This window comes from Emys orbicularis, chromosome 5 (genome assembly GCF_028017835.1).
Source record: "Emys orbicularis isolate rEmyOrb1 chromosome 5, rEmyOrb1.hap1, whole genome shotgun sequence".
Taxonomy (NCBI): domain Eukaryota; kingdom Metazoa; phylum Chordata; order Testudines; family Emydidae; genus Emys; species Emys orbicularis.
The window spans coordinates 91,798,703-91,822,498 of NC_088687.1; the positions used below are offsets into that span (position 1 = coordinate 91,798,703).

Consider the following 23,796-nt stretch of genomic DNA (forward strand, 5'->3'; position numbering starts at 1 on the left):
CCGCTTCGGTTTCAGTTGGCGCGACAGGCCGAGACTTGGTTCCTCGGGTGTGCCGCAGGGAGCTGAGTGCTCTTGTCCGTCTCCTGTCACTCCGTCTCCACCGTGCCCCTCTCCTCCCCTCATAGCTCAGTCGGGGAGGAGTCGACGCCGGGATGAAGTAAGCTGCCGAAATCACGAGGGGAAGCTGGCAGGGATAGGCCCTTTGAAACAAGTCTGAAGTTTGCTAGAGCTCCAAGAGTTGACTTTTCTAATGTCGCTAACTTACTACGGGAACGAGCAGCGAGAGAACCGATTGTGGGGCTGCATGAGGGCTGTCTGGTGAGCAGATACACGGAGGGGTACTTGTGGAGTGGGGCACACTGCCCCTCTACTGCAAACCTTTTCCCAGGCCAGCTTTTTCCGTGCCTCCGACATAGACATTGTTGGACGGTGACAGGGTATCTTAGAACCATGCCTGCTGTATTTGCATTGTTTCCAAAGAGAGACCTGTTTTCCCAGCCTCTCAAGTGTGTCACTGAGACAATTCCCAGCAGGCCAGGCCTAGTTGCATAAGCAGACGGGGCATGGAGGGGGACAGGTTGTGTAATGCTAGTGACATCACAGATGGGTGTGGTAGGCGTTTCATAATACACTGTTGCTAGAGAGGGCAAGGGGGGGGGGGTGAAAGGGTGTTCTTGGATTATTATTTATTGAGTACGGACAGTAGCTTGGCTCTGTACAGACTCATGTGGTCACTGTATCAGTGAGGTTAGTCTAGCTCACCCAAGCATTTTGACACCATAGAGATGAGCAAGACATAAACACCTAGACAGAAACAATGCCAGGTTCCCTCTTATGGTGCCTTAGTTCCGGTATGGAAGACTGAATTTGGTTAAGTTCTAGTCTCTTTATTTTTACAATGGTTGTTCAGAAACTTAGTCTGAAATTATACCTTTTTAACATTTGGTTTTTAATACTTGGGCACTGCATTTATGGAATTGCCATAAATTGCAGGGGGGAAAAAGTTTAGATATCAAGCTAAACATATTCATTTGACAGAAGTCTCTTTTCTGATCCATATTAGGGAGAAATGTTAGCTGCCATTTCAGAATAAACTGTTGTCAAAATACACTCCTGTTAGAAATATTCTGTTCAAATCTTAAACATCTCTTGGGAGCATAATATGTGTGGATGTTTGATTGTAGCAGTGTCCTAAACTATTTTTTAGTACAGTTGTAGCATCCTGTGTTAGTCAGGCCAAAGGAGCATGGAGTGTTGAGTAATTTATTTTTAAACTAGGAACTTCTTAAGAATTAAGTATTTTATTTTAATATAGAATTTGGCATTGTGGCACACACATAAAAGGTAATCAAACAAATGAAGTAAAATCTAAATGGCTTTTGGATTGTAAATGGGTCTCTGTGATTATAAACATTTATGGTTTAGGATTTTTGAGGAAGTGGAAGGAGAGATGGATTTTTCTGGTTAGACATTAAGAACCTAAGGGATCTCTCCTCCTCCTCCTCCTCCCCATGGCACTGCTTATGGCTCTGACTGTCATAATATTTGAGGTGTCTATGAATGAAGAGTTTTTTAATTACATTGTTGTACCAAGTTTACATTTAGGTTTGGGTTTAACAAATGACAGGTAAAACCTGAAAACATAGCTTTCAGTCTTAATATTTATCCATAGTTTTCTTATGCAGATATTATTCATGCATATATTAGATTGCAGATTTAGAGATTTACTCAGACCACAATCCTTTCTACATTCTTTTCCTTTGTATAGCCCAAAAAACTCAAGTGTTCCAAGTACTGACTAATTATACAATAAAAGTTGTTACTCCGTGTGGTAGTTCTAATGTGTTAGAGGTGTTTAAGACAGCTGTATAAATCTATATTAGATGTCATACATATTTAGGGACCTTTAAATTCATTGATCTGTGAGTGTTCTTACAAAACATTGCTGTAAAGTAAATAAGGCAGATATAGAATTATGTTAGTATATATTCTGAGCTATTGGCTTGGCAAGGTTTTTTTTCCTCCAGCAACATAGAGGAATTCTCACAAAGGCTCAGAGTTCGAGAGAGAGGGAAATATTAGCTTACTCTTTTTAAAAATTCCCTTAGTTCAGATGTTTTAAAGAAGCTTTTCTCCTTGTCATCCCATCTTAGTTCCACTTTACCCAGACATACAGTCCAAAATCTGATTGACATAAATCTGTTGTCCTAAATTGAACTTAATGCCATAAACTCAGCTTTAGTCAGGTTAAAAGAGAAAATGAGTTAACTGCTTTTAATAACTCTCTCCTATTATTTGGGATGTGAATTAATTGTAAACTTGGAAGTTTGCCCCTAACTCTTCACAAATGTGGGGATGGGTAGTTCTTATGCTGATTAAGTTGAAATGAAATAGAAGTCATTAAAGGGATGCGGTCAGGTTAAAATCAGAATAAAGACATCTTGAGTCTTTTAGCTTAGCATGTACCTCCTATCCCCCACATAACTGATATAGGTGCAACTCCACCACTTATTAGTAAATTATACTGTAATCATAAATAGTGTGATTTGAATTTCGTAGCTTTCTTTTTGCCTTGTGTATTTTCATAACTTATTTCTTTTAGCATATCCAAAATACCATAATACTTATTTGATTCCCTCCTGAATAACATTTTAATTTGCTGAAACTGAAAGTTTTGGAGTACAAATGTATTTCTTACAGTTTATGCTGCTTGCTTATTTTTTGATATCTTTGTTTGAACAATTAAACTGGCTAGTTGTATTCTCACTTCCGTAGTTTGTAATAGAACAGTGGTTTGATGTTTGAAATCTAGATGTTGCATGGATATATTTTTAGTTTTTATAAAAAGCATATGCTTAACCTAAAGTTGGGGCCAAAGCTGACCTGACAGTATTTCTTTAAGCATTGCAATTCTGGGACAAAGCTTAAAAACAGCTTGCAGTTTTGCAAGTACAGTCACTCCCATTTGGAAATAGGATTTATGCCTGCTATATGCATATGCATATTGGGTAGTTATTGGCTGATAACATGTTAATGGGCCACTTTACCTCAAATGGCCCCTTGAAATATGTAACTACTTATGCTAAACAATCTGTTTCACTTTGTATTTAGCTGTGACACTCTGGGTATGTTTCCCAAACCTGAAGATCTCTGTGTAAGCTCGAAAGTGTCTCTTTCTCACCAATAGAAATTGGACCAATAACATAGGTATCTCACCCACCTTGTTTCTCTAATATCTGGGACCCAACACGGCTACAGGAACACTGCATACAGCGTAATGTGGCATTTAGATTATGCTTACAAAATTACACATGCAAATTTAAGCCATGTTTTTGCAAACACTTTTGCACGCAAGTAACTTTACACATATGAGAAGGTCCACTAAAGTAAACTGGACTACTCACATGTGTAAAGCTAATATACATATTTTGCCAAATGGGGCCTTAAAGGCCTGATTAAGACCCTTTAAATCATGGCCCATCATTTTGTACAACTCCACTCAAAACAACTATCCTATCCTCTTTTTGGAAAGGGAATTGGTGTGTACAGTGTGTTAAAAGGACACTGTCGATTCAAGTTAGACTTCAATTTATCATTTTCTTCAAAAAGTCAGGCAAATGAGGACTGGCAAAACCGTAATATTAATAGAAATGTTCTGACATTTAAAATTCAAAATAAATTTTTATTTAAGGGACATTGTCGATTCAGAATCTAGTCAATAAAAAACAAAAAGTTAAGTAATTTCAAGTACTATACTTGTTGCCAAGTCCCCTATCAATGCTTGTGGTTTTTTATAGTCTCCTATTCCTTGAGACCTTTTCTCTATAACACTTGGAATCCTGACACACAGTAGTGCTTGAGAATTGCAGTGAAATTGATCAGTCTAACTTCCTGGCCTAGATAGAGTGAAATGTTAACTTACTTGTTACAGCAGAAAAGGTAAAAGTAAATTAGACTTTTTATAACAGGCATAAGTGCTTTGAACTAAAATGATTTCACTTGTCTCGGTAGTGTCTCAGTGCGAAGGTAAGAAATTTTTAAAAAGTGTAAACAAAATTTAATGTACATGTGAATGCAAAACTAACTGTCCATGTTAAGTATATTACAAAATTTATCTGGCCTTCTTGAGTAGGTTTCAAATTTTACCTTTTTGTTCATTTTTATAACTAATAAGTAGTTTTATTAAGTTTTTTAAATTAAAACCTAAGATTATGTAAGTACATTAGAATGGACTATCTTTAAGATTTAAGGGAGGTTCCAAATATTTTGCAAAGCATTTGATGCAAACATTGTTTTTAAAACTGTTAAATTTAGGGAAGCCATTGCATTTTTAAAAAAATAGTCTAGCATGCTTGTGGGTTTTGTTATCTTATAGGAATGTGTAACTTTTTTAGTTGGGTCAAAGTGTGTGTGTATGTATGTATATGTATATAAAACTAAAAATATCTTGTTTTCAGATCCCAGTGACTTGATGTTAAGAGTTTACAGAGCTGAATCATATGCTGGCCTCCAAGAGTTTAAAACAGCCATAGAAGACCTAAATTTTATCATCTCTAAAATGTCAAATTGGCCAGAGGTAAGTTGGTTTGCAATCTGTGTGTTGTTTTTTTTTTTAAATCTGAATTTGTCTACAGTGCTAAATTATGATGTTCAAATCGCATCAAAATAATTTGGCTGACCCAGTTACTCTTACTTTATTTAAACTTTCAAATCAGTGTGGTCTAAATGCTTGATTTAAAAAAACAAAACAAAACCCCTACCTTTAAATCTGGGAGTCAGTGAGATGTGAAAAATACTGCTTTTCTGCATCCTTGTTTTTTATCAATTTTGATTTTAAACTCTTCAGGGTGGAGGGAACCTCTTGTCCTTTTTTTTCTTTTTTGTCAGTGAACTGCCCTGATGCTACGTGAATATTAAAAAAAGGATAATTTTTTTGTTCTTGTATGATAAATAGACCCCCCCCCTCAAAAAAAAAAAAAAAAATTAGTCCCAATCCACCAGTGAGTCACAGGAAGGTTCTAGGTGGGTTGCCACATTCCAGGCAATTTTAACTCATCACTGAGCCCTGGCCTAGGCAAACCTAAATTTCTTCTGGCCTGGAGAGGAGCTTGCGGGGCAGGAGGGCGTTGGAGAGCAAGCCTATCTCTCACTGACCCCACTGTGGTGGCTTCCATCCCTCAGGGCTGGGCCTGGCTCCCCGCTTGGACGTTGTGACCTGGTGCATGGTGTCTCAGTGCCACTTAAGGTTACTGTGGCCATACAGGTATGGCCAGGCCAAACCTTAGTGGTGCTGTAAACCCATGCACCAGGTTGCAATATCAATCAGGTTTGGCTCAGCTACTCTCCTGTCATGGACAGGAGCTGCTGCCATTGTTGCAAGATGAGTATGTTGCGGGCTTGGTCTCCAGCTCCCCTTACCTCTGCACCAGGCTGGGATTAGTGCGGTGCCTGCACTGGGAGTGCTATATACAATGGTGGGTCACGAAAAGACAAAATGCAGTTGATGAGTCACTTTAGTAAAATGTTTGGGAACTCCTGGACAAGGCTAAAGCTGTTGGCTTTCAAACCAGAGAGAGTCTATTATCATTTTGTTATTAAATAGACAACGCTATTTTATTAGTATTAAGTTTGAAACTAGCTTGCTGTTACAGGCTCGGTTTTGACATGCCCTGTAGTTTGGCAAAACCTAACTAAGCTGCCTGAAACTTCAGACTTCTGCTCTATGCTATCTTTCTAAAAAAAAACTTGGCATGAGGCATTTGGGAAGCAAGACAGTCAGAAGCTGAGGTGGTTTTCACTTCTGAAACATCTTGCTCATGAGTTTTTTGTTGCAGTTTTGAATCTAAAACAGCTTTTTGTAAGTTTGGATTTGTTTAAAATTGGTCTTGGCATATTTGCGTGACTGTGGTGGGGTGAAAGAAGGGGGCGGGCAAGGCAATACATGGGTTGGAAGAATTTGGAAAGGACGGGGTCCCTATGGTTTGTTAGCTTTGCTTGGATTTTTGACAGAGCAGTTTGTTTGAGAATGGTGAAGCCTTGCAGAAATCTCAATGGTGTCCCTCCTTTTAGCTCCACCATGAACTGGAAATCTAATCATGTCCATAAACTACTTAAAAGTACTGTAGTTTCTAGTGCAGGGGTCAGCAACCTTTCAGAAGTGGTGTGCCGAGTCTTCATTTATTCACTCTGATTTAAGGTTTCACGTGCCAGTAATACAGTTTAATGTTTTTAGAAGGTCTCTTTCTATAAGTCTATAATATACAACTAAACTATTGTTGTATGTAAAGTAAATAAGGTTTTTAAAATGTTTAAGAAGCTTCGTTTAAAATTAAATTTAAAATGCAGGGCCCCCCGGACCGGTGGCCAGGACCTGGGCAGTGTGAGTGCCACTGAAAATCAGCTCGTGTGCCGCCTTTGGCACACGTGCCATAGGTTGCCCACCCATGTTCTAGTGTTACCTCTGCCCCCGAGTCCCCCTGGCAGTTTTTGTGGTCTTATAGGCACAGTATCCTGTTTTTTAAATGTTTTTTTCGCTCTCCTGTTGTATAAAAGACTTGCAAAAAGAGGAAAATGACTATATAGAAGAAATAATAAAACTGACTACACAAAATGGAGTCAAATACACAATGTAAACAAAGTGCTTTTCTGTATTCTTGGGCTGTAACAAAAGCAGTGTGTTTTTGTTTTGTTTTTCCAGATGGAAGCATTTTTTTTTTTTTTTTTAATGTTGGTGTTTCTTCAATATGTCTTTCAGTTCCTGAAGGGGGAAAATTTTCAACAGCTATTAGTGAAAGTGAATTTGTCTTGTGATTTAAAAATTAAGATATTTCTTGTCTTAAAGTGGTTATCAAAAACTTCATGAAAGACCATCAATGCCTTCAGCTCATTCATAAGGTGTGATAGTTACATAGGGTGAAAGATTTTTGATTCTCGAATATGTGTTTTCATGCTATCTAATTTTAAATGTTACCCTAATTTTGAATTTCCAAGCTTTGTTTTTGTTTTAAAAAGAGAAATGATTGTTCACTTAAGAGAAAACACTTGAAAATATAAATATTTACAAATTTAACACCAGCTTAACAAGTTCATTGCTTGGGAATTGTTGATGACTTCGGATGTGGTACAGGTAGCTGTAATCACTTAAAGGCAGGATCTTTCTGGGTAAATGTGCTGTTTGTATATGCAGTAGGTAACTTAGTGTGGAGATTTGAATGAAAATTGAATTATATCTGCAAATATCTCACTTTAGAGTTCTGCACTTAGTGTGAAAGTATAAGCACTCGCATTACATTTTTTCTCATTAAAGCATTTAAACATTAAATAATACTTGGAGTAGTCCTGTAAGGGGAGGTGCAGTTGTCAGCCAGGACTAAAAACTTCAGATTTTTATATTGTTCTTGGAAGACATTTCTCTTCATACCTAGGCCTGGTCTACACTATGACTTTAATTCGGATTTAGCAGCGTTAAATCGGATTAACCCTGCACCCGTCCACACAACGGAGCCATTTATTTCAAAATAAAGGGCTCTTAAAATCGATTTCTGTACTCCACCCCGACGAGCAGAGTAGCGCCAAAATCGATTTTGTCATTTCGAATTAGGGTTAGTGTGGCCGCAATTCGATGGTATTGGCCTCCGGGAGCTATCCCACAGTGCACCATTGTGACCGCTCTGGACAGCAATCTGAACTCGATGCACTGGCCAGGTAGACAGGAAAAGCCCCACGAACATTTGAATTTCATTTCCTGTTTGCCCAGCGTGGAGAGCACAGGTGACCACAGATAGCTCAGCTCATCAGCACAGGTAACCATGCAGGCCGATAATCGAAAAAGAGCACCAGCATGGACCGTACGGGAGGTACTGGATCTGATCGCTATATGGGGAGAGGATTCAGTGCTAGCAGAACTTCGTTCGAAAAGACGAAATGCCAAAACTTTTGAAAAAATCTCCAAGGGCATGATGGAGAGAGGCCACAATAGGGACTCAGATCAGTGCCGCGTGAAAGTCAAGGAGCTCAGACAAGCCTATCAAAAAACAAAGGAGGCAAACAGTCGCTCCGGGTCAGAGCCGCGGACATGCCGCTTCTACACCGAGCTGCATGCAATTCTAGGGGGGGCCGCCACCACTACCCCACCTGTGACCGTGGATTCCGGGTCGGGGATAATCTCATCAGCTACACCTGAGGATTCTGCGGATGGGGAAGAGGAGGAGGAGAAGGAGGAGGACGAGCTTGCGGAGAGCACCCAGCACTCTGTTCTCCCCAACAGCCAGGATCTTTTTCTCAGCCTGACTGAAGTACCCTCCCAACCCTCCCAAGCCAGTATCCAAGACCATGACCCCATGGAAGGGACCTCAGGTGAGTTTACCTTTTAAAATAGAATACTGGTTTTAAGAGCAAGCGTTTTTTAATGATTACTTTGCCCTGAGGACTTGGGATGCATTCGCGGCCAGTGCAGCTACTGGAAAAGTCTGTTAACGTGTCTGGGGATGGAGCGGAAATCCTCCAGGGACATCTCCATGAAGCTGTCCTGGAGGTACTCCAAAAGCCTTGCCACAAGGTTTCTGGGCAGTGCAGCCTTATTCCGTCCTCCATGGTAGGACACTTGACCACGCCATGCTTGCAGCAAGTAATCTGGTATCATTGCCTGACAAAGCCTGGCAGCGTATGGTCCCGGTGTTTGCTGGCATTCAAGCAACATCCGTTCTTTATCTTGCTGTGTAATCCTCAGGAGAGTGATATCGCTCATGGTAACCTGGTTGAAATACGGGAACTTAATTAAGGGGACAGAGGTGGCCGTTCCTACTGGGCTGTTTGCCTGTGGCTGAAAAGAAATCCTTCCCTGCAGTTAGCCAAGCGCAGGGTGTGGGGAATTGGCCCTGAGCTTTTCGCGTTTGGCTAGCAGGGATCTTCCCTGTTACCAGCCACGCGGTGGGGGGAGGGGTACAGCGATCATCCCAGATAATTCATGGCGGGAGGGGGAGGGCGGGGGGGTTAGTTTGGTTTCTGCAGGGATCTTCCCTGATACCTGCCACGCGGTGGGGGGAGGGATAAAGCGATCATCCCAGATAATTGGATGGGGGGGGGGGAGGGGGTTAGTTTGTTTTCTGTTGCTGAAGGTTAACAGGAAAACCGCAGCAGTCAACAGGCTTTGCTTGGTATGTGGGAAAGGAGGGCGCAGAAGCCGAAAGACAATGGCTTACCATGGCTGCATGCAAGCTGAATTCTGTTGCCCGGACCTGCGTCTGTGATCTCTAACACCAAAGCCACAGGCACTCAATATTAAGATGGAAAATGCGACCTTGTACTGAAATCACATGTGCTATGTAATGTGAATAGTGTTTTTCACCGTGAAAGAGTATAAGCATTGTTCTGTAAAATGTATCATTTTAAAAACGTCTCTCCTTTGTTTCAACCCTCCCTCCAGCAGCTGCAAATTTTTCAAGCCTCCCTCCTCCGTCCCGAAGGCTATCTCAGATAAGGCGGCGTAGAAAGAGGACGTGAGACGACATGTTCACGGAAATAATGGAATGCACCCGCAATGAAAGAGCTCATTTGAATGAGTGGAAGGACACGGTATCTAAATTTAGGAAAGATGCCAGTGAACGTGAGGTCATGAGGGACGCTCGAGATGAGAGGTGGCAGGCTGCAACGCTGGGGCTGCTGCGTGATCAAACGGACATGCTCCGGCGTCTGGTGGAGCTTCAGGAACGGCAGCAGGATGACAGACTGCCGCTGTATAACCTCCCTCCCCCCTCACCATGTTCCATATCCTCCTCACCCAGACGTGTGAGAACGCGGGGGGGGAGGCTCCGTGCACCCTCCCACTCCACCCCAGTGGACAGCCCAACCAAAAGGCTGTCATTATATTGAATTTTTTCAGTGGCCTTTTACTTCCCTCCTATCCTCCTCCCAAACCTCACCCAGATTACCTTGTTGGTTCTCTCCCCGTGTTTATAATCACTTAATAAAGAATACATGATTTTTAAATGATAGTGACTTTATTTCCTTTGAAAGCAAGCTGGGGGAACGGGGAGGGGTGGGTTCCTTACAGAGAATGAGTCAATAAAGGGGGCGGGTTTTCATGAAGGAGAAACAAACAGAAATTTCACACTGTAGCCTGGCCAGTCATGAAACTGGTTTTCAAAGCTTCTCTGATGCACAGCGCTTCCTGGTGTGCTCTTCTAATCGCCCTGGTGTCTGGCTGCGCGTAATCAGCAGCCAGGCGATTTGCCTCAGCCTCCCACCTTGCCATAAAGGTCTCCCCCTTACTTTCACAGAGATTGTGGAGCACACAGCAAGCAGAAATAACAATGGGGAGATTTCTTTGGCTGAGGTCAGAGCGAGTTAGTAGCGATCGCCAGCGACCTTTTAAACGGCCAAATGCACATTCTACCACCATTCTGCACTTGCTCAGCCTGTAGTTGAACAGCTCCTGACTCCTGTCCAGGTTGCCTGTGTATGGCTTCATGAGCCATGGCATTAAGGGGTAGGCTGGGTCCCCAAGAATAACTATTGGCATTTCAACATCCCCAACGGTTATTTTCTGGTCCAGGAAGTAAGTCCCTTGCTGCAGCCCTTTAAACAGAGTAGTGTTCCTGAAGACGCGAGCATCATGAACCCTTCCCGGCCAGCCCACGTTGATGTTGGTGAAACGTCCCTTGTGAACCACAAGTGCTTGCAGCACCATTGAAAAGTAACCCTTGCGGTTTATGTACTGGGTACCCTGGTGCTCTGGTGCCAAGATAGGGATGTGGGTTCCATCTATCGCCCCACCACAGTTAGGGAATCCCATTGCAGCAAAGCCATCCACTATGACCTGCACATCTCCCAGAGTCACTAGCTTTCGTAGCAGCACCTCAGTGATTGCTTTGGCTACTTGCATCACAGCAGCCCCCACAGTAGATTTGCCCACTCCAAATTGATTCCCGACTGACCGGTAGCTGTCTGGCATTGCAAGCTTCCACAGGGCTATTGCCACTCGCTTCTCAACTGTGAGGGCTGCTCTCATCTTGGTGTTCTGGCGCTTCAGGGCAGGGGAAAGCAAGTCACAAAGTTCCAAGAAAGTGCCCTTACGCATGCGAAAGTTTCGCAGCCACTGGGAATCGTCCCACACCCGCAACACTATGCGGTCCCACCAGTCTGTGCTTGTTTCCCGGGCCCAGAATCGGTGTTCCACGGCTATAACCTACCCCATTAACAGCATGATCTCCAAAGCACCGGGTCCCGCGGTTCGATAGAATTCCATGTCCATATCCTCATCACTTTCGCCGCCGCGCTGCCGTAGCCTGCTCCTCGCCGCCTGGTTTTGCAGGTTCTGGTTCAGCATAAACTGCATGATAAGGCGCGAGGTATTTACAATGTTCATGACTGCTGTCTTGAGCTGAGCGGGCTCCATGCTTGCCGTGGTATGGCATCTGCACTGTTCACCCAGGAAAAAGGCGTGAAACGGTTGTCTGCCGTTGCTTCCTGGACAGGGGGGAGGATATACCCAGAACCACCCGCGACAATGTTTTTGGCCCCATCAGGCATTGGGATCTCAACCCCGAATTCCAATGGGCGGAGGAGACTGCGGGAACTATGGGATAGCTATGGGATAGCTACCCACAGTGCAACGCTCCAGAAATCGACGCTAGCCCTGGTACATGGATGCACACCGCCGAATTAATGTGCTTAGTGTGGCTGCATACATTCGACTTTATACAATCTGTTTTCCAAATTCGAATTATATAAATTCGGATTAATCCCGTAGTGTAGACATACCCCTAGTTTTGAAGTAAAGAGAGACTTGTTTTCATTGTTAGATAAATAAAACTACATTTTCCCCAAGCTCTTATCTGTCAATAAAACTTAATTTACAGAAATACTAAATCCTCCTTGTGGCAAAACTGGTTCAAAATGTGCTTTCAAAATGTACATTCACTTCTCCATATACCCGGAGAGAAACTCAGCTTCTTGTGAACAAAACTTCTAAAAAATTGAGTTTGCTCTATAGCTTCCTCCAACAAAATCTGAAGACCTTTTTAGCCTCCATTCCTAAAAAGGTGGACATGTAAGAGGAAAGCCAGAATCCTTCCCTTTCCAAGAAATCTGCCTCAGATGAGTAGAGGCAGAAATTTCCTTAGGAGGAAATGTGCTTTCATCGAACAGCCATTGTAAGGAAACTATCACAGCCATTTGTTGTGGAATTATGGCAGTCACTCCATAGGTAAAGCTGCACTGAATTTCCTTTTTATAAATTTGGTTTTGGCCCACTTATCTAAAATTATTATAAAAAGTCATATTGGCCTCAATGTTGTTAGTTAGGAAAAATTGTAGCGAATTGGACAAGGTGTTTCCGAATTCTGATACCCTAAATGTGTACATCAGGATTCAAAAAGTCCTAGGTTTTCATCTTTTCATAGCAAAAAAACCTGAAAGGAGAGAGAATCTAGTTTATTGACTTGTAACTGAGATCTAGTTATCTAGTGCTCAGGAACAAAATTAGTTGATTAAAGTCAAATGTCAAAAGTTTTTAACTTCTGTATTTGGAGCATGGGCTCCAATAAACTTTAATACTGCATATTACATGATTGCTGGAGACATGAGTTTTCAGTTTTTAAAAAATGGTAAGTAGCTAGCTTTTTCTCTAGGTTAGAACAGAGGGCTTTGGCAGTGGGAGAATTGTAGTCACTGGGGAGACTTGTCAATGGAAAAGGTAGCTGATGGGGAGGGTGAGGGACCATTCACTAATTTAAAGCCTAGCCCAGGCCATGTGGAGCATCTTTTTGCTCTGTTCCAGCATCCCCACCCTCCCTACCCTGTACTGGTAGCTTTGACACTACTTCGCAGATGCTGCAATTCTGACCAGTTGCCTGTTTTGGGATCAAGAAGGAATTTTTCTTCTTATAAAAGCCAAATTGGCCAAGGCCTGGGTAGTGCAGTTAAATAGGAGTAGGATTGAGTAAATAGTGAAAGTACTTGGTAAGGACATTAATTTGTTGCAACTTGGCAGTCCGTTTCCACTGGGGTTAAAAGGAATGGTTCCCAGAATTGAAAGACCTGGGATTTGGGCCTTGTGCTTATGGAATAAGGGGAGATCTTCATGGGCTGAGGTCCCCCCCCTTTAATACCTGCTGTCCCCCTTGTGGGTGGGATTAGGGTGATAGGACTCAGAAGAGCTGAGTTTTAGGGGTAAGCTGAGGAGAGTCTACTCCAAGTTGTGTTGTATAGTAGGACCCCACTGTAGCTCCCACACTGGACCCATTTAAAATGCCTGGTATGTATGAGTCTAGGTGACAGGGCAGGTAGCGCCCCTCTTCTGTGTTAAGCTGTAACTTTGTTAAATTTATCACTCAAAATCCATCCCTATATTTTTCCTCTTTTGCCATCATATCCAGATGAGAGAATTTTTCCACTCAGAGGCTTGTGGGGTGGGAGGCGGCACATGGCAACACGTCTTTCAAGTCTTAGTATAGGGATTTTACCTTTTCCTGCAGTCCTCAAAAGTAAGTAGGAGAGTGTACCCCACCATCTTACCCAGTCTCCCCTTCCTGTGGACCTCCTCAATAGGGGAATGCTGTTCCCGCAGACCTTGAAATACAGTAAAACCTCAGAGTTACGAACTGATCAATCAACCACAGACCTCGTTTGGAACCAGAAGTATGCAATCAGGCAGCATCAGAGAAGGAAAAAAAGCAAACACAATACATGTTAAATGTAAACTACAAAAAAAAAAAAAGATTTCATGGGGTAAGGAAACTCTGCTTGTTTCGTTTAAATTAAGATGGTTGAAAGCAGCATTTTTATTCTGCATAGTAAAGTTTAAAAGGTGTATTAAGCAGGGTGGATAAAAATCAATTATTTAAAAAAAATCAAATTGGATTTTTTATTTGTTGGATTTTTTTATTTAAATCAGATTTTTTAAAATAAAATGCTTTTTGAGGAGAAAACCTAAGGATAGTTTTAATTAAGACACATTGTAGCTCAAAGTATCAGAGGGGTAGCCGTGTTAGTCTGAATCTGTAAAAAGCAACAGAGGGTCCTGTGGCACCTTTAAGACTAACAGAAGTATTGGAGCATAAGCTTTCGTGGGTGAATGCCCACTTCATCAGATGCAAGTAGGCATTCGTGGGCATTCACCCACGAAAGCTTATGCTCCAATACTTCTGTTAGTCTTAAAGGTGCCACAGGACCCTCTGTTGCTTATTGTAGTTCAAAGACATCTCATCATGGAATAGGGATTATAAATTCTAATTCTATAGTATGAGACAATATATTCATGTAATGTTTAAGAAACGTTTTGTAAATGAGTTCCAATAGTTCATGGATTAGGGACCCAATCTTATGGGCTTCCACGGGCTTCTATATAATCTATATAAATATAGATTATTTAGGTTAATCGTTCCATCTACCCAGTGGGACTTAGTGCTCAGTCTAGAAGATACCATCAGAGATGCTTAGTTTTGCAGTTCTCAAACTGTGGATTTGTTCTCCAGAGGTAACATGCTTGTTAATAGCAAAAATGTTTTTAAATAAATAATGTGAGAAATAACAGACCTCAACTCTGTGTACACAAATTTGCAGAGGGACAATAGAGTCAATCCCTTACCTCTCTCTAAAAGTGCAAAGTTTCAAAAAGTTCAATGAATACAAGATTGTTGGGGGCGTAATAGATCTGGACAAGGGGAAGAAGTCTGGAGATAAATGTGAGAAGTGAGGGACACATGCTTGTTTTGTTAAAATATTATGTTTTCTGTTGAAGGAAAAAATCCAGAATACTTAACGTTGTTGTTTTAGTTAAATAAAACAATTTAAATGTCTGTCTGGTAATGTTCTCCTCCTAATACAGCATGGCAAGAAAATCCTCCAAATATTAATCATTAACCTGTTGAATTGAAGATAGTTCACCTCCCAGTGACTTAATAAATATCTGCTTCAGTTACTTTTGGTAACCAAACACTCATTCATTTTCTGATATAGCTCTAAAACTAATCTGAAAAGTTTTCAAAATTAATCGCTGTTTAAAAATGTATAGTGTGTACCTTCTAAAAATGAAACCTACCGTATATACTCGTTCATAAGCCGAATATTTTTGGTAAAAAAGTGACGCATCAGAGTGGGGGTTGGCTTATAAACGGGTCTACACCAAAATTTGATGATTTTAAACTCTATGGAATAATTGAATTGAATATCTAATACATTGTCGCTTTGTTTATCTGGAGCGTCTGCAGGCATGGAGCCCCTCAGCTCCCTGTGGCCGTGGTTCGCTGTTCCCAGCCAGTGGGTTGGCTTATGAAAGGGTCATACGGTTTTTGCTATTTTTACCTAATCATCTTGGGGGGAGGGGGGGGATCGGCTTATAAACAAACGGGCTAATGAACGAGTACATACGGTACATCTATCTCTGAGTTGTGAAGAACATGTATTAAGGTTATAACAACAACAAGAATGCACTTTTATGTAGAAAGCCATGATTAAATCGGGTCTTCCTGACTAGTGATTTAAATTAAATCCACCCTGGTATTAAGTCAATGCTCAGTTGTAAACTTTTGAAAGAACAACCATAATGTTGTGTTCAGAGTTACGAACATTTCAGAGTTATGAACAATCTCCGTTCCCGAGTTATAACTCTGGGGTTCTACTGTAGCTTTGTGGAGGAAGGAGACTAGAAAGCATGGTATGTTCCTCCTTTCTGTGGACCTTCTAAGGTCTGCAGAAGAGGCATATTTTCTTCCTTACCACAACATCTCTAATTCTCACCTCCATGTGAGATGGAAAAGACATGCAATGCCCTAGTGTGTCCAAATACTAATATTCTAGTTTCTTTATTTTCATACTTTCATTATCAAATGTTACTTCTATATCTTCAGATTTACTTCAGGAAAGCAAAAGTGCTTCATGATGCTGGGTTTGTAGGTGATGCCTTACAACTGTTCCTACAGTGCTTATCCCTTGATGAGGATTTTGTTCCAGCAAAGCTAGAAGTGGAAAAGGTAACTTGTATTTATAAACTGTGCTGCTCTCTCTCTATCTTAGGTGGCCCACTTTACCCTAGAATCTCAGTCTTCAGTGTATTTATGCTCATCACGTCTGTAATTGTAAGATGAAGTTCAACTAAAGTTTGGGTGACTTTATTTTCACATATTTAATTTTCTGTGTAGAGGGTCCCAATGTACTTAGATGCAATAAGAGGTTGTGTGCCCATGTATTCCACAAAAATACCTTTATTTTTAAGTTGGGTTAGGGGAGAATATGTATATTTAACCCAGTTAGCTTTCTAGTTCGTATGGTTTTCAAGTAAAACAGAAATCAGATTTTCATACTTTCCAGTAGAGATCAAACACATTTGAGTAAGAAATCAAATACTTTAAGCTTTTCATTCTATGGAAACAAATATCTCTGCGCTGTCAACTTTGCACAATACAGATTAACATTTTTGCAGAACTGCATCTTGTTTAGTTACACCACACCTAAATAAGAGTTGGGAGAAGATGATCATCACTTCCTGTAAGGGGGGGAATTTAAGAGCTTAACTTGAGTATAAAGATAAGGATATAAACCTTTAATTAGGAGAAGAACTACTGAACTGAACTTGTGCTACAGCTGATTATAAGGAAGAGAATAAGTGGAAGGGTATATTTAAAATAAGAAATTTTTGATACAAAGTAAGCTTCTTCATGGTGGTTATGTAGTTATATTAACTGAAGTTATAGCTGAATCTTTCCCCCCCAATCTTAATGTTAAGATGTTTATCTTATAGACATTGTGTGATTTGCTGTCACCAGAAAATGTGAGAGAGAGTCTGAAGGAATCTGCTTGGACTTCACCTCATATTCGAAATAAACCTTTTACACTTGGTTCTGAAATGGAAGAGTCTGGCTGTAATCTACAGCTTTGTCCAGAGCAGGTAAGTAATGAAAACCATGTAGTATTATATGTATTTTTCCCCTTGGTTAGTAGACAAACTCAGGGCATCAGAACTTAAGCTATTTATCAAACTTATTAAGCTCCTTTCCTATTGGACATATATGCTGCTACATCTTTCTTCCTGCTAGTTGTAGAATTTCTGGTTAGATTTCATGAATCAGCTGGAAAGTACTGTAATTTTTTGACAATTCATAAGACATAATCTAGTGAACTTTTTCATTATTTAAGATTTAATGCTAATAGCTCCAAAATAAAAAGGGTATCATTATAGATTCATTTTCCAAATAAATTCTAAATTTCTTTTCCAAAATTATTTTCCTCTGAAGGAAACTGAGGCTTTTAATCCCTTTTTTAATTTCACCGGGTGCTTTCTTGACCTGTCAAATTCCATAGATCAATCATTGAGTTTTGCTGTGCAGTGGAGAAGATTGTTGATATCTGAATTTGGCTTCAACTTATTCATGTTCAGCTGTCATAAATGATTAGCCACAATTTGAAAATGAGAATAAGTATTGTTAACTTTATTCATTTTATTTCTATAGAATTTAGGAGTGCCAGAGATAACAGTGGAGTCTTTCAGAGGAAGCCTAAATCGTGTACAATCTTCCCATGCTCTTAACTCAACAGAAAATCTTGCTAAAGGAGATGGATTAAAAAGGGTTTCTTCTGAACCTCTGCTTTCTAGCCAGGAAAAAGGTGCTCTCCTAAAAAGAAAGCTTTCCCTTTCAGAACAGGATGCAATCGTGTGTGAAGATGGAAGAAGCAAACATAAAAAACCAGGAGGTAAATAGCCACTTAATGTCAATGTTAGACATACTTATTTTGATTTTTGTCTTGTCTTCAACCAGTATCTGCTCTTCTTCCTTTTAGAAACTACAAAAAGGGACACTCTACAAACCAGTGAAAATGCAACAGTTCCACAGCACTTAATTGATGTGGCAGATTTTGAGTGCTCTCTGTGTATGAGGTAATATTTACTATTTGTTTATCTTCCATGTGATATCTGCATTATAGATGTGGGCAGATATGTTTTGTTATGTGCAAACTGAGGCAAAGAGGTTATGACTTGCCTTATTGTCTATTTTATTTGAGAATAGTGGGTGCGTGAGGTTCTGTGGCCTGCAATGGGCATGAAGTCATGCTAGATGATGATCCCTTCTGGCCTTATAGTTTGAGTCTATGGGTATGTCTACACTGCAGTGTAAGGCCAGGGGTAGTAGAACTTGAGTTAGCAGACCCTGCACTTGTTAACCTAGAGCCTGCGCATGTACGCACATTTTTAATCACAGGTTAGGAATTGTTGAAGTCCCAACCTGGGGCTTCAGCATCTTCACTGCATTATGTGAGCCTGAGTCCAACTGAGCCCTCCCAAAATATGGTTGCTCTAGCCCTGTGGTACTCCGACTAGGGCTCATGAGCCACAAGGGGCTCTTTAATGTCTCCTGTGGATCTTTGCAGCACATATTAAAATTACTCTGTGATTTTAATTATTAACCAATCTAAGTTATTAACTAAGCTTTTACTAAGTTAACCATTTGTAGTTGATAAAATAATACTTGGTCCGTTATTTTGCTATGAGAATTATATCTATTCAAAAACTAAATTTCCCTTGTCATACTGTTTTTAAATATGAATATATAGTACACCTCTACCCTGATATAATGCTGTCCTTGGGAGCCAAAAAAATCTTGCCGCGTTATAGGTGAAACCACATTATGTCGAACTTGCTTTGATCCGCTGGAGTGCGCAGCCCCGTGCCCCCGGAGCACTGCTTTACCGTGTTATATCCGAATTTGTGTTATATCGGGTCATGTTATATCAGGGTAGAGGTGTACTATAGTACATGAAATAACAAATTCACACTACTATGACTCTTTTGGGTAATGTTGATTGCTAATTTGGCTTCTGAATCACTCAGGTCGGAGAATCACTGCTCTAGCCTTTTGTTCATGTGTATGGTGGAAAAACTTTACTCTCCACTACCCTGGATCCTCCAGAAGACAAAGAAAGTTGGTCTGTGGGATTGTGGAATACTTTTGATGGATTCCCGGAGCACAAGTCCAGTGGAGCTGTGTCTACATTGCAGAGCAGTAGGGCTTGCACCCTGGGTCCCAGTTTGACTCTGGCTTGGATCCTCCACCTCTATGGGGTCCTGGGAACTTGGTCTGAGCCCTGGGTTAGTGTGATGTGCATGTAGATAGAAGGAGGGGAATTAGACTTGAGCCTGAGTTCGAACCCTGGGCTTGCGTTGCAGCATAGACATACGAATATCTAAACTTCTTGGGCCCTTGCTGTTACCCTTATTGTTGCAGACTAGTGGTTATGTCTGCACAGCAGTGTAAGCCTGGGCTCAGATCTAACCTTTTGCATCCACGCACCAATTGTTCTAAACTAGAGCTCGAACCTAGGGTCCCAGGACTCTGCAGGGCTAGAGTCCAAGCCCATGTTAAGCTGGGACCTAGGGTCTGAGCCCTGTTGCTTTCCTGTGTGCACGTGTCCCTGGCTTGACTTGATCCCAAAAGTCTTCTGGATGCACCCAAGAGTTCCCTGGGGAAAACTTTCTTAGTCCTCTCTGCACCAACAGTCTGTGGTGCAATCTGTTGCACTCTGTTGCCATACCTCCTTGTGCAGAGGACAGCAGCTCAGGTCAGCGTTAACCCATTATCTGCTGAACACTAGTCTGCAAGCATACTATCAGAGAGCCTGCAGGGTTTTTAATGGAGAGCGGTCAGAAGAAGCTTTTTGCAAAAAGAGCTGCTTCCTGGTCACAACAGCAGAGCCAGATTTTGGTGCACACTGCCTTCCCTTGCACACACTGCCCCAGAGGGGCCCAGGAGCAAGGGCCAGAGAGCAGAGCAGGGACTAAGTAGCTGCCCTGCAGGGAGAGGGAGCTGCAGAGCTCCTGGCTCAACATGGCTAGGGAAGGATGATCTCCCCCCTCCCCCCAACACCGCAGGTGCTCCCCTCCCTTCAGGGTAGCTGCTTGGTGCCTGCCTTGCTCTCTCTCCCACCCCATTGCCTTTCCTGGAGCTTCATGTGCAGGGGTGTCCAGGCAGTATGTGCTGTCAGGACGGTGAGTCGGAACCAGCCCCAAACCTCCCTGAAGCCTCCTGCAGCAGTGGCTTCGGCTCCTCCTAGCTGCTGTGAAGAGCTTGCCCAGAGCAGGGATAGGCGGGAGTCATCCCTCCCTTGGCTGTGCTAAGCCAGGAGCTCTGCTGCTCCCTGTCCCTGCAGGGTAGGCACTTGGTCCTACTCTGCTCTCCGTTCCTTGCTCCTGGCTCTCCCCCATCCCCGCCCTCCTTAGGGCTATGTGTACTGTGAGACTATTGAGTGGGAGGCCCCTCCTGGCCGGGTGCAGTGGGTGCAGGGAGAAGAGGTATAGTGTGCTCCAGCACTCCCCAGGGATCTCAAGCCCTAAGGATTCACTTCACCGGCAGTAGCTGGGTTGGGGTGGGTGGGTTTCCGTTGAAACCTACATTTTATGTCAAACTTCAAAACAAACAGAGAAATAAAAGCCAACTGAACAAAAACACCTTCATTGAGCATTCCATTTTAAAAATTAAGAATTGCAAAGTTTCATTTTAATACTTTGAGAGCCCTGGAGACCGATGTACTAATTATCCTCAGAACAGGTGCACATGGGCATTTTCCTACCAATGTGACACAGCCTAGAGGTGGAGAGCCCAATTCTCCGATTAGATGGTAGTTCAGTATACATTTTTCTCAAACTGCAGTCATTTCTACTGAGACAGCCACCAAAGGAGCTAATAATGCAGTTTATATATTCAGGTGCTCATTATGGGCATCTGCATCCCATCAAGAACACCATCACAGTTAGGAAACAGGGTGGGCAGTAGAGTTTTCCCAGAGTGCAACACATTTGTAGGGCTAGTGTGTCAATACGGGACATAGGGGGTGCTAGGCACTCTGGGATAGGATTACTTTGACTTGTCTGTGCACAGCAGTGTGGATCCCAGAGCTCTAGGTTCGAGCATGGGTCAGAAAATCCTTAAATTAGGGTTAAAATACAATGTAGACACCAGTCAGTTGACTCAATTCCCATTAACCCTGGGCTGTCATTGCTGTGTAGACGTACCCTTAGTAGATGAGTATTGGTAAAGACATAATATTTGTATTTAGTTTTATAGTTGTGACACAAACTGATAGTTGAGTTAAAAATGGTATTCCATTCTTAAATGTCAACACAAGAGAATGTCTTAAGGCTAGACTACACTTTTTTATCTAGAAGTCATTTTGTTTTGGTGGATAAATTGACAAATACTGTTTAACACATGCACTTAAATTTAGCCTTTGGGTTCAGATATTCGTTGAGATTCTCAAAGCAGTATAGGGGATTTACACATGTATTTTCTTAGAAAAACTCACCTCATCTTTTAGTAGGTTATTTGATAGGCTCCATAGGAACTGCAAATCTTTCTGGTGTGTCATTTAAATACACACCATATGTTCTAAAGTATTAAAAATCAGAAGTAGTTATGTGTGCATATGATGTTGGTTAAAGTATATCATGACCATTGTAATATCACATTAAGCTTATGCTTTAAGGAAGAATGTCTGCGTTTGTGTAACTTATTTATATAAATATACTTTTAGACATTAAATATTTGAACCCAGAAATGTGATCAAATTGACTACGAAGCACAGGATACATTAAGTTGTGCAGTGTTGAGAAAATGAAAACACATTGAAAAAAATTCTAGCACAAATCTTGTATTTCTGATTTTCATTTAACTTGTCTGTTTTCTTATAGCTAGAATTCTTTAAAATTTATTTAAAAGATGTTAGAATCACTGTTTATCAATTGACTTTTTATTTTTTAAAAAATTTCAGGTTATTTTTTGAGCCGGTGACAACCCCTTGTGGACATACCTTCTGCAAGAATTGTTTAGAACGCTGTTTAGACCATGCCCCACAGTGTCCCCTATGTAAAGAGAGCTTAAAAGAGGTAAATATTCAGAACACCTATTAAACTGTAGTAGAAGGAACTTCATAAACCATCCCACAAAACCCAGATGACTTGAGTCCACTCAAATCTTGGATGCTTCCAGAATCCAAAAAACCAATCAATTAGGTATTGATGGGACTTCATGTGTTCATATTTCGGTGGCCACATAACTTACCCATGCTGCAGAATTAAAGCATTACCAACTTTGATACCTCATCAATTAAAGTTCCCTTGCCTGCTCTTTTAATTTTTGCTATCTTTTTCTTTGTATTATTTTCTCTCTTGTGGCTGTGGAAATGCTGGGGAAACTGACTATGCAGAGGAAATATTGACACTGACTAGACTCAAGTCTTGTCAAATGCACCAAATAAACTGAAAAAAGTAGAGAATTTGTTCTTTCAGTTACAATAATTTTCGAGGATTATAACTAAGACTTCAGGAATATCTTAAGTTTTGTTAAAACAGATTTTGTAGTCCCATATCCGATTACAGTACTTTTAATTAAAAATAGCGCTGAATTTTGTGTTAATGTTGTATAAGAATACTACAAACAGTTGGAAGAGAAATGTTTTATGGTAAATTTTCATTTTTTTAATCTTTTTTTTTAGTATTTGGCAATTAGGAAATACAGTGTCACAGTACTACTGGAAGAATTAGTGGTGAAATATCTGGCTGATGAATTATCTGAGAGAAAAAGAATTCATGATGAAGAAACTGCTGAACACTCAGAGTAAGCCTACCATGTTTTTTTGTGTGTGTGTTTTTTTTTTTTTTTAATCCAAGAAAATTTGAAAGCAAGATTACTGTCCTTTTTGCAAAGCAGCATTGTGAAATCGTGTCCCTGTGGGTGCTCCGCTTGAGGTGTGCATGTGTCTTTGATCAGAGATTTTTGGCAGCAGTGCTTGTTCAGTCTGCACATGTGTCCCAGTTATTCTCATGCCCTGTACTGAGGATATATAGGGCTGCAACAGATGGACCTACCTCAGTTCCTTGTAGAATGACTCTGCCTGAGACAGAGAGACTCATTTGTGCCCTCATACAGGAACTACAAAACTAGTTTTTAGAACATAATTTTAATTTTTTTTATTTTAGTTTTTGTTTTTGGGGGTCCTTTTCTCATTTTTTGGTCATGCCTTTGTGTCTCACCACTGTCCCTCGTACATAGGGTTCTTCTCTAAAGAGGCCTTTTTTCTTCAGGCATGTCTAAGTCCTCAGGCTTCGGACTTTGCCATGCTTGTCAGGAATCCTTCCCAGTTAGTGACCGCCACTCACACTGTATCCACTCTCTTGGGGATACATGTGTGTTTTAAAGCACAAGATTCGCATGAGCTTTGAGTCATTCCAGGCGTGACAGAGATAACATTGGCTCCTCATGATAGAGCATTCACTTTGTCTGGCTTTAGATACAGGTCTTGATATATTCCCCCCCTCCAACTATCATCCTCTGAGCTACCGGAGTGCCCGGTCAGTCTCCACAGCTCAGTTGACTTCTAGGTTTTTGAGAGACAGACCTTTGAGCAAAATGGGGAAAGCCTCATCCAAGAGGAACTAGTACTCCTTTGAGAGACCATATTGCTAAGAGGCCTGCTGTGCCAGAGACCCTACGCCCCTTAAAGGCTTTCGCAATGGCTTCAAGCAGCCGTGGTACCAAAGTTTCCTCCAAGTCAAAGTCTTTGTAAAAGACAAACGGTACCCATCGTTCAATACTAAAACCCTCAGTACCATTGAAATCTGAACAAGGTGCTTCTGATGCCAAACACTTGGCACTAAAGAAGTCAGTACTGCCTGCATCTTTGGTACAGCAAGAGCTGGAACATCTAATACACCCCTTGATAGCATAGGCTTCAGCATCTGGGTCTCATCAAATGTCTATGCAGATTCACCCCAGTACCACAAGTGTTCCGATTTGTCTCTGTTGAACCTGA

At 41.3% G+C, this 23,796-nt stretch overlaps 2 protein-coding genes across 2 annotated transcripts in view; both read left to right on the forward strand.

Annotated features, from left to right (window-relative positions):
• Window positions 1-3,887: 3,887 nt before the first annotated feature.
• LONRF1 (LON peptidase N-terminal domain and ring finger 1) overlaps window positions 3,888-23,796 on the forward strand; it is a 39,135-nt gene continuing 19,226 nt past the window's right edge. The window contains exons 1-7 of the mRNA XM_065404599.1: window positions 3,888-4,576; window positions 15,849-15,971; window positions 16,739-16,885; window positions 17,448-17,688; window positions 17,776-17,872; window positions 21,757-21,871; window positions 22,480-22,601. Coding sequence (XP_065260671.1) covers window positions 4,415-4,576; window positions 15,849-15,971; window positions 16,739-16,885; window positions 17,448-17,688; window positions 17,776-17,872; window positions 21,757-21,871; window positions 22,480-22,601 — 1,007 coding nt within the window. The 5' untranslated portion in view covers window positions 3,888-4,414. The remainder of the gene's footprint in view (window positions 4,577-15,848; window positions 15,972-16,738; window positions 16,886-17,447; window positions 17,689-17,775; window positions 17,873-21,756; window positions 21,872-22,479; window positions 22,602-23,796) is intronic.
• LOC135878878 (myb/SANT-like DNA-binding domain-containing protein 2) lies at window positions 6,727-9,987 on the forward strand. The gene is made up of 2 exons (XM_065404600.1): window positions 6,727-8,355; window positions 9,425-9,987. Exons 1-2 carry the CDS (start codon window positions 7,809-7,811, stop codon window positions 9,499-9,501), a joined length of 624 nt encoding a protein of 207 aa, XP_065260672.1. The 5' UTR covers window positions 6,727-7,808; the 3' UTR covers window positions 9,502-9,987.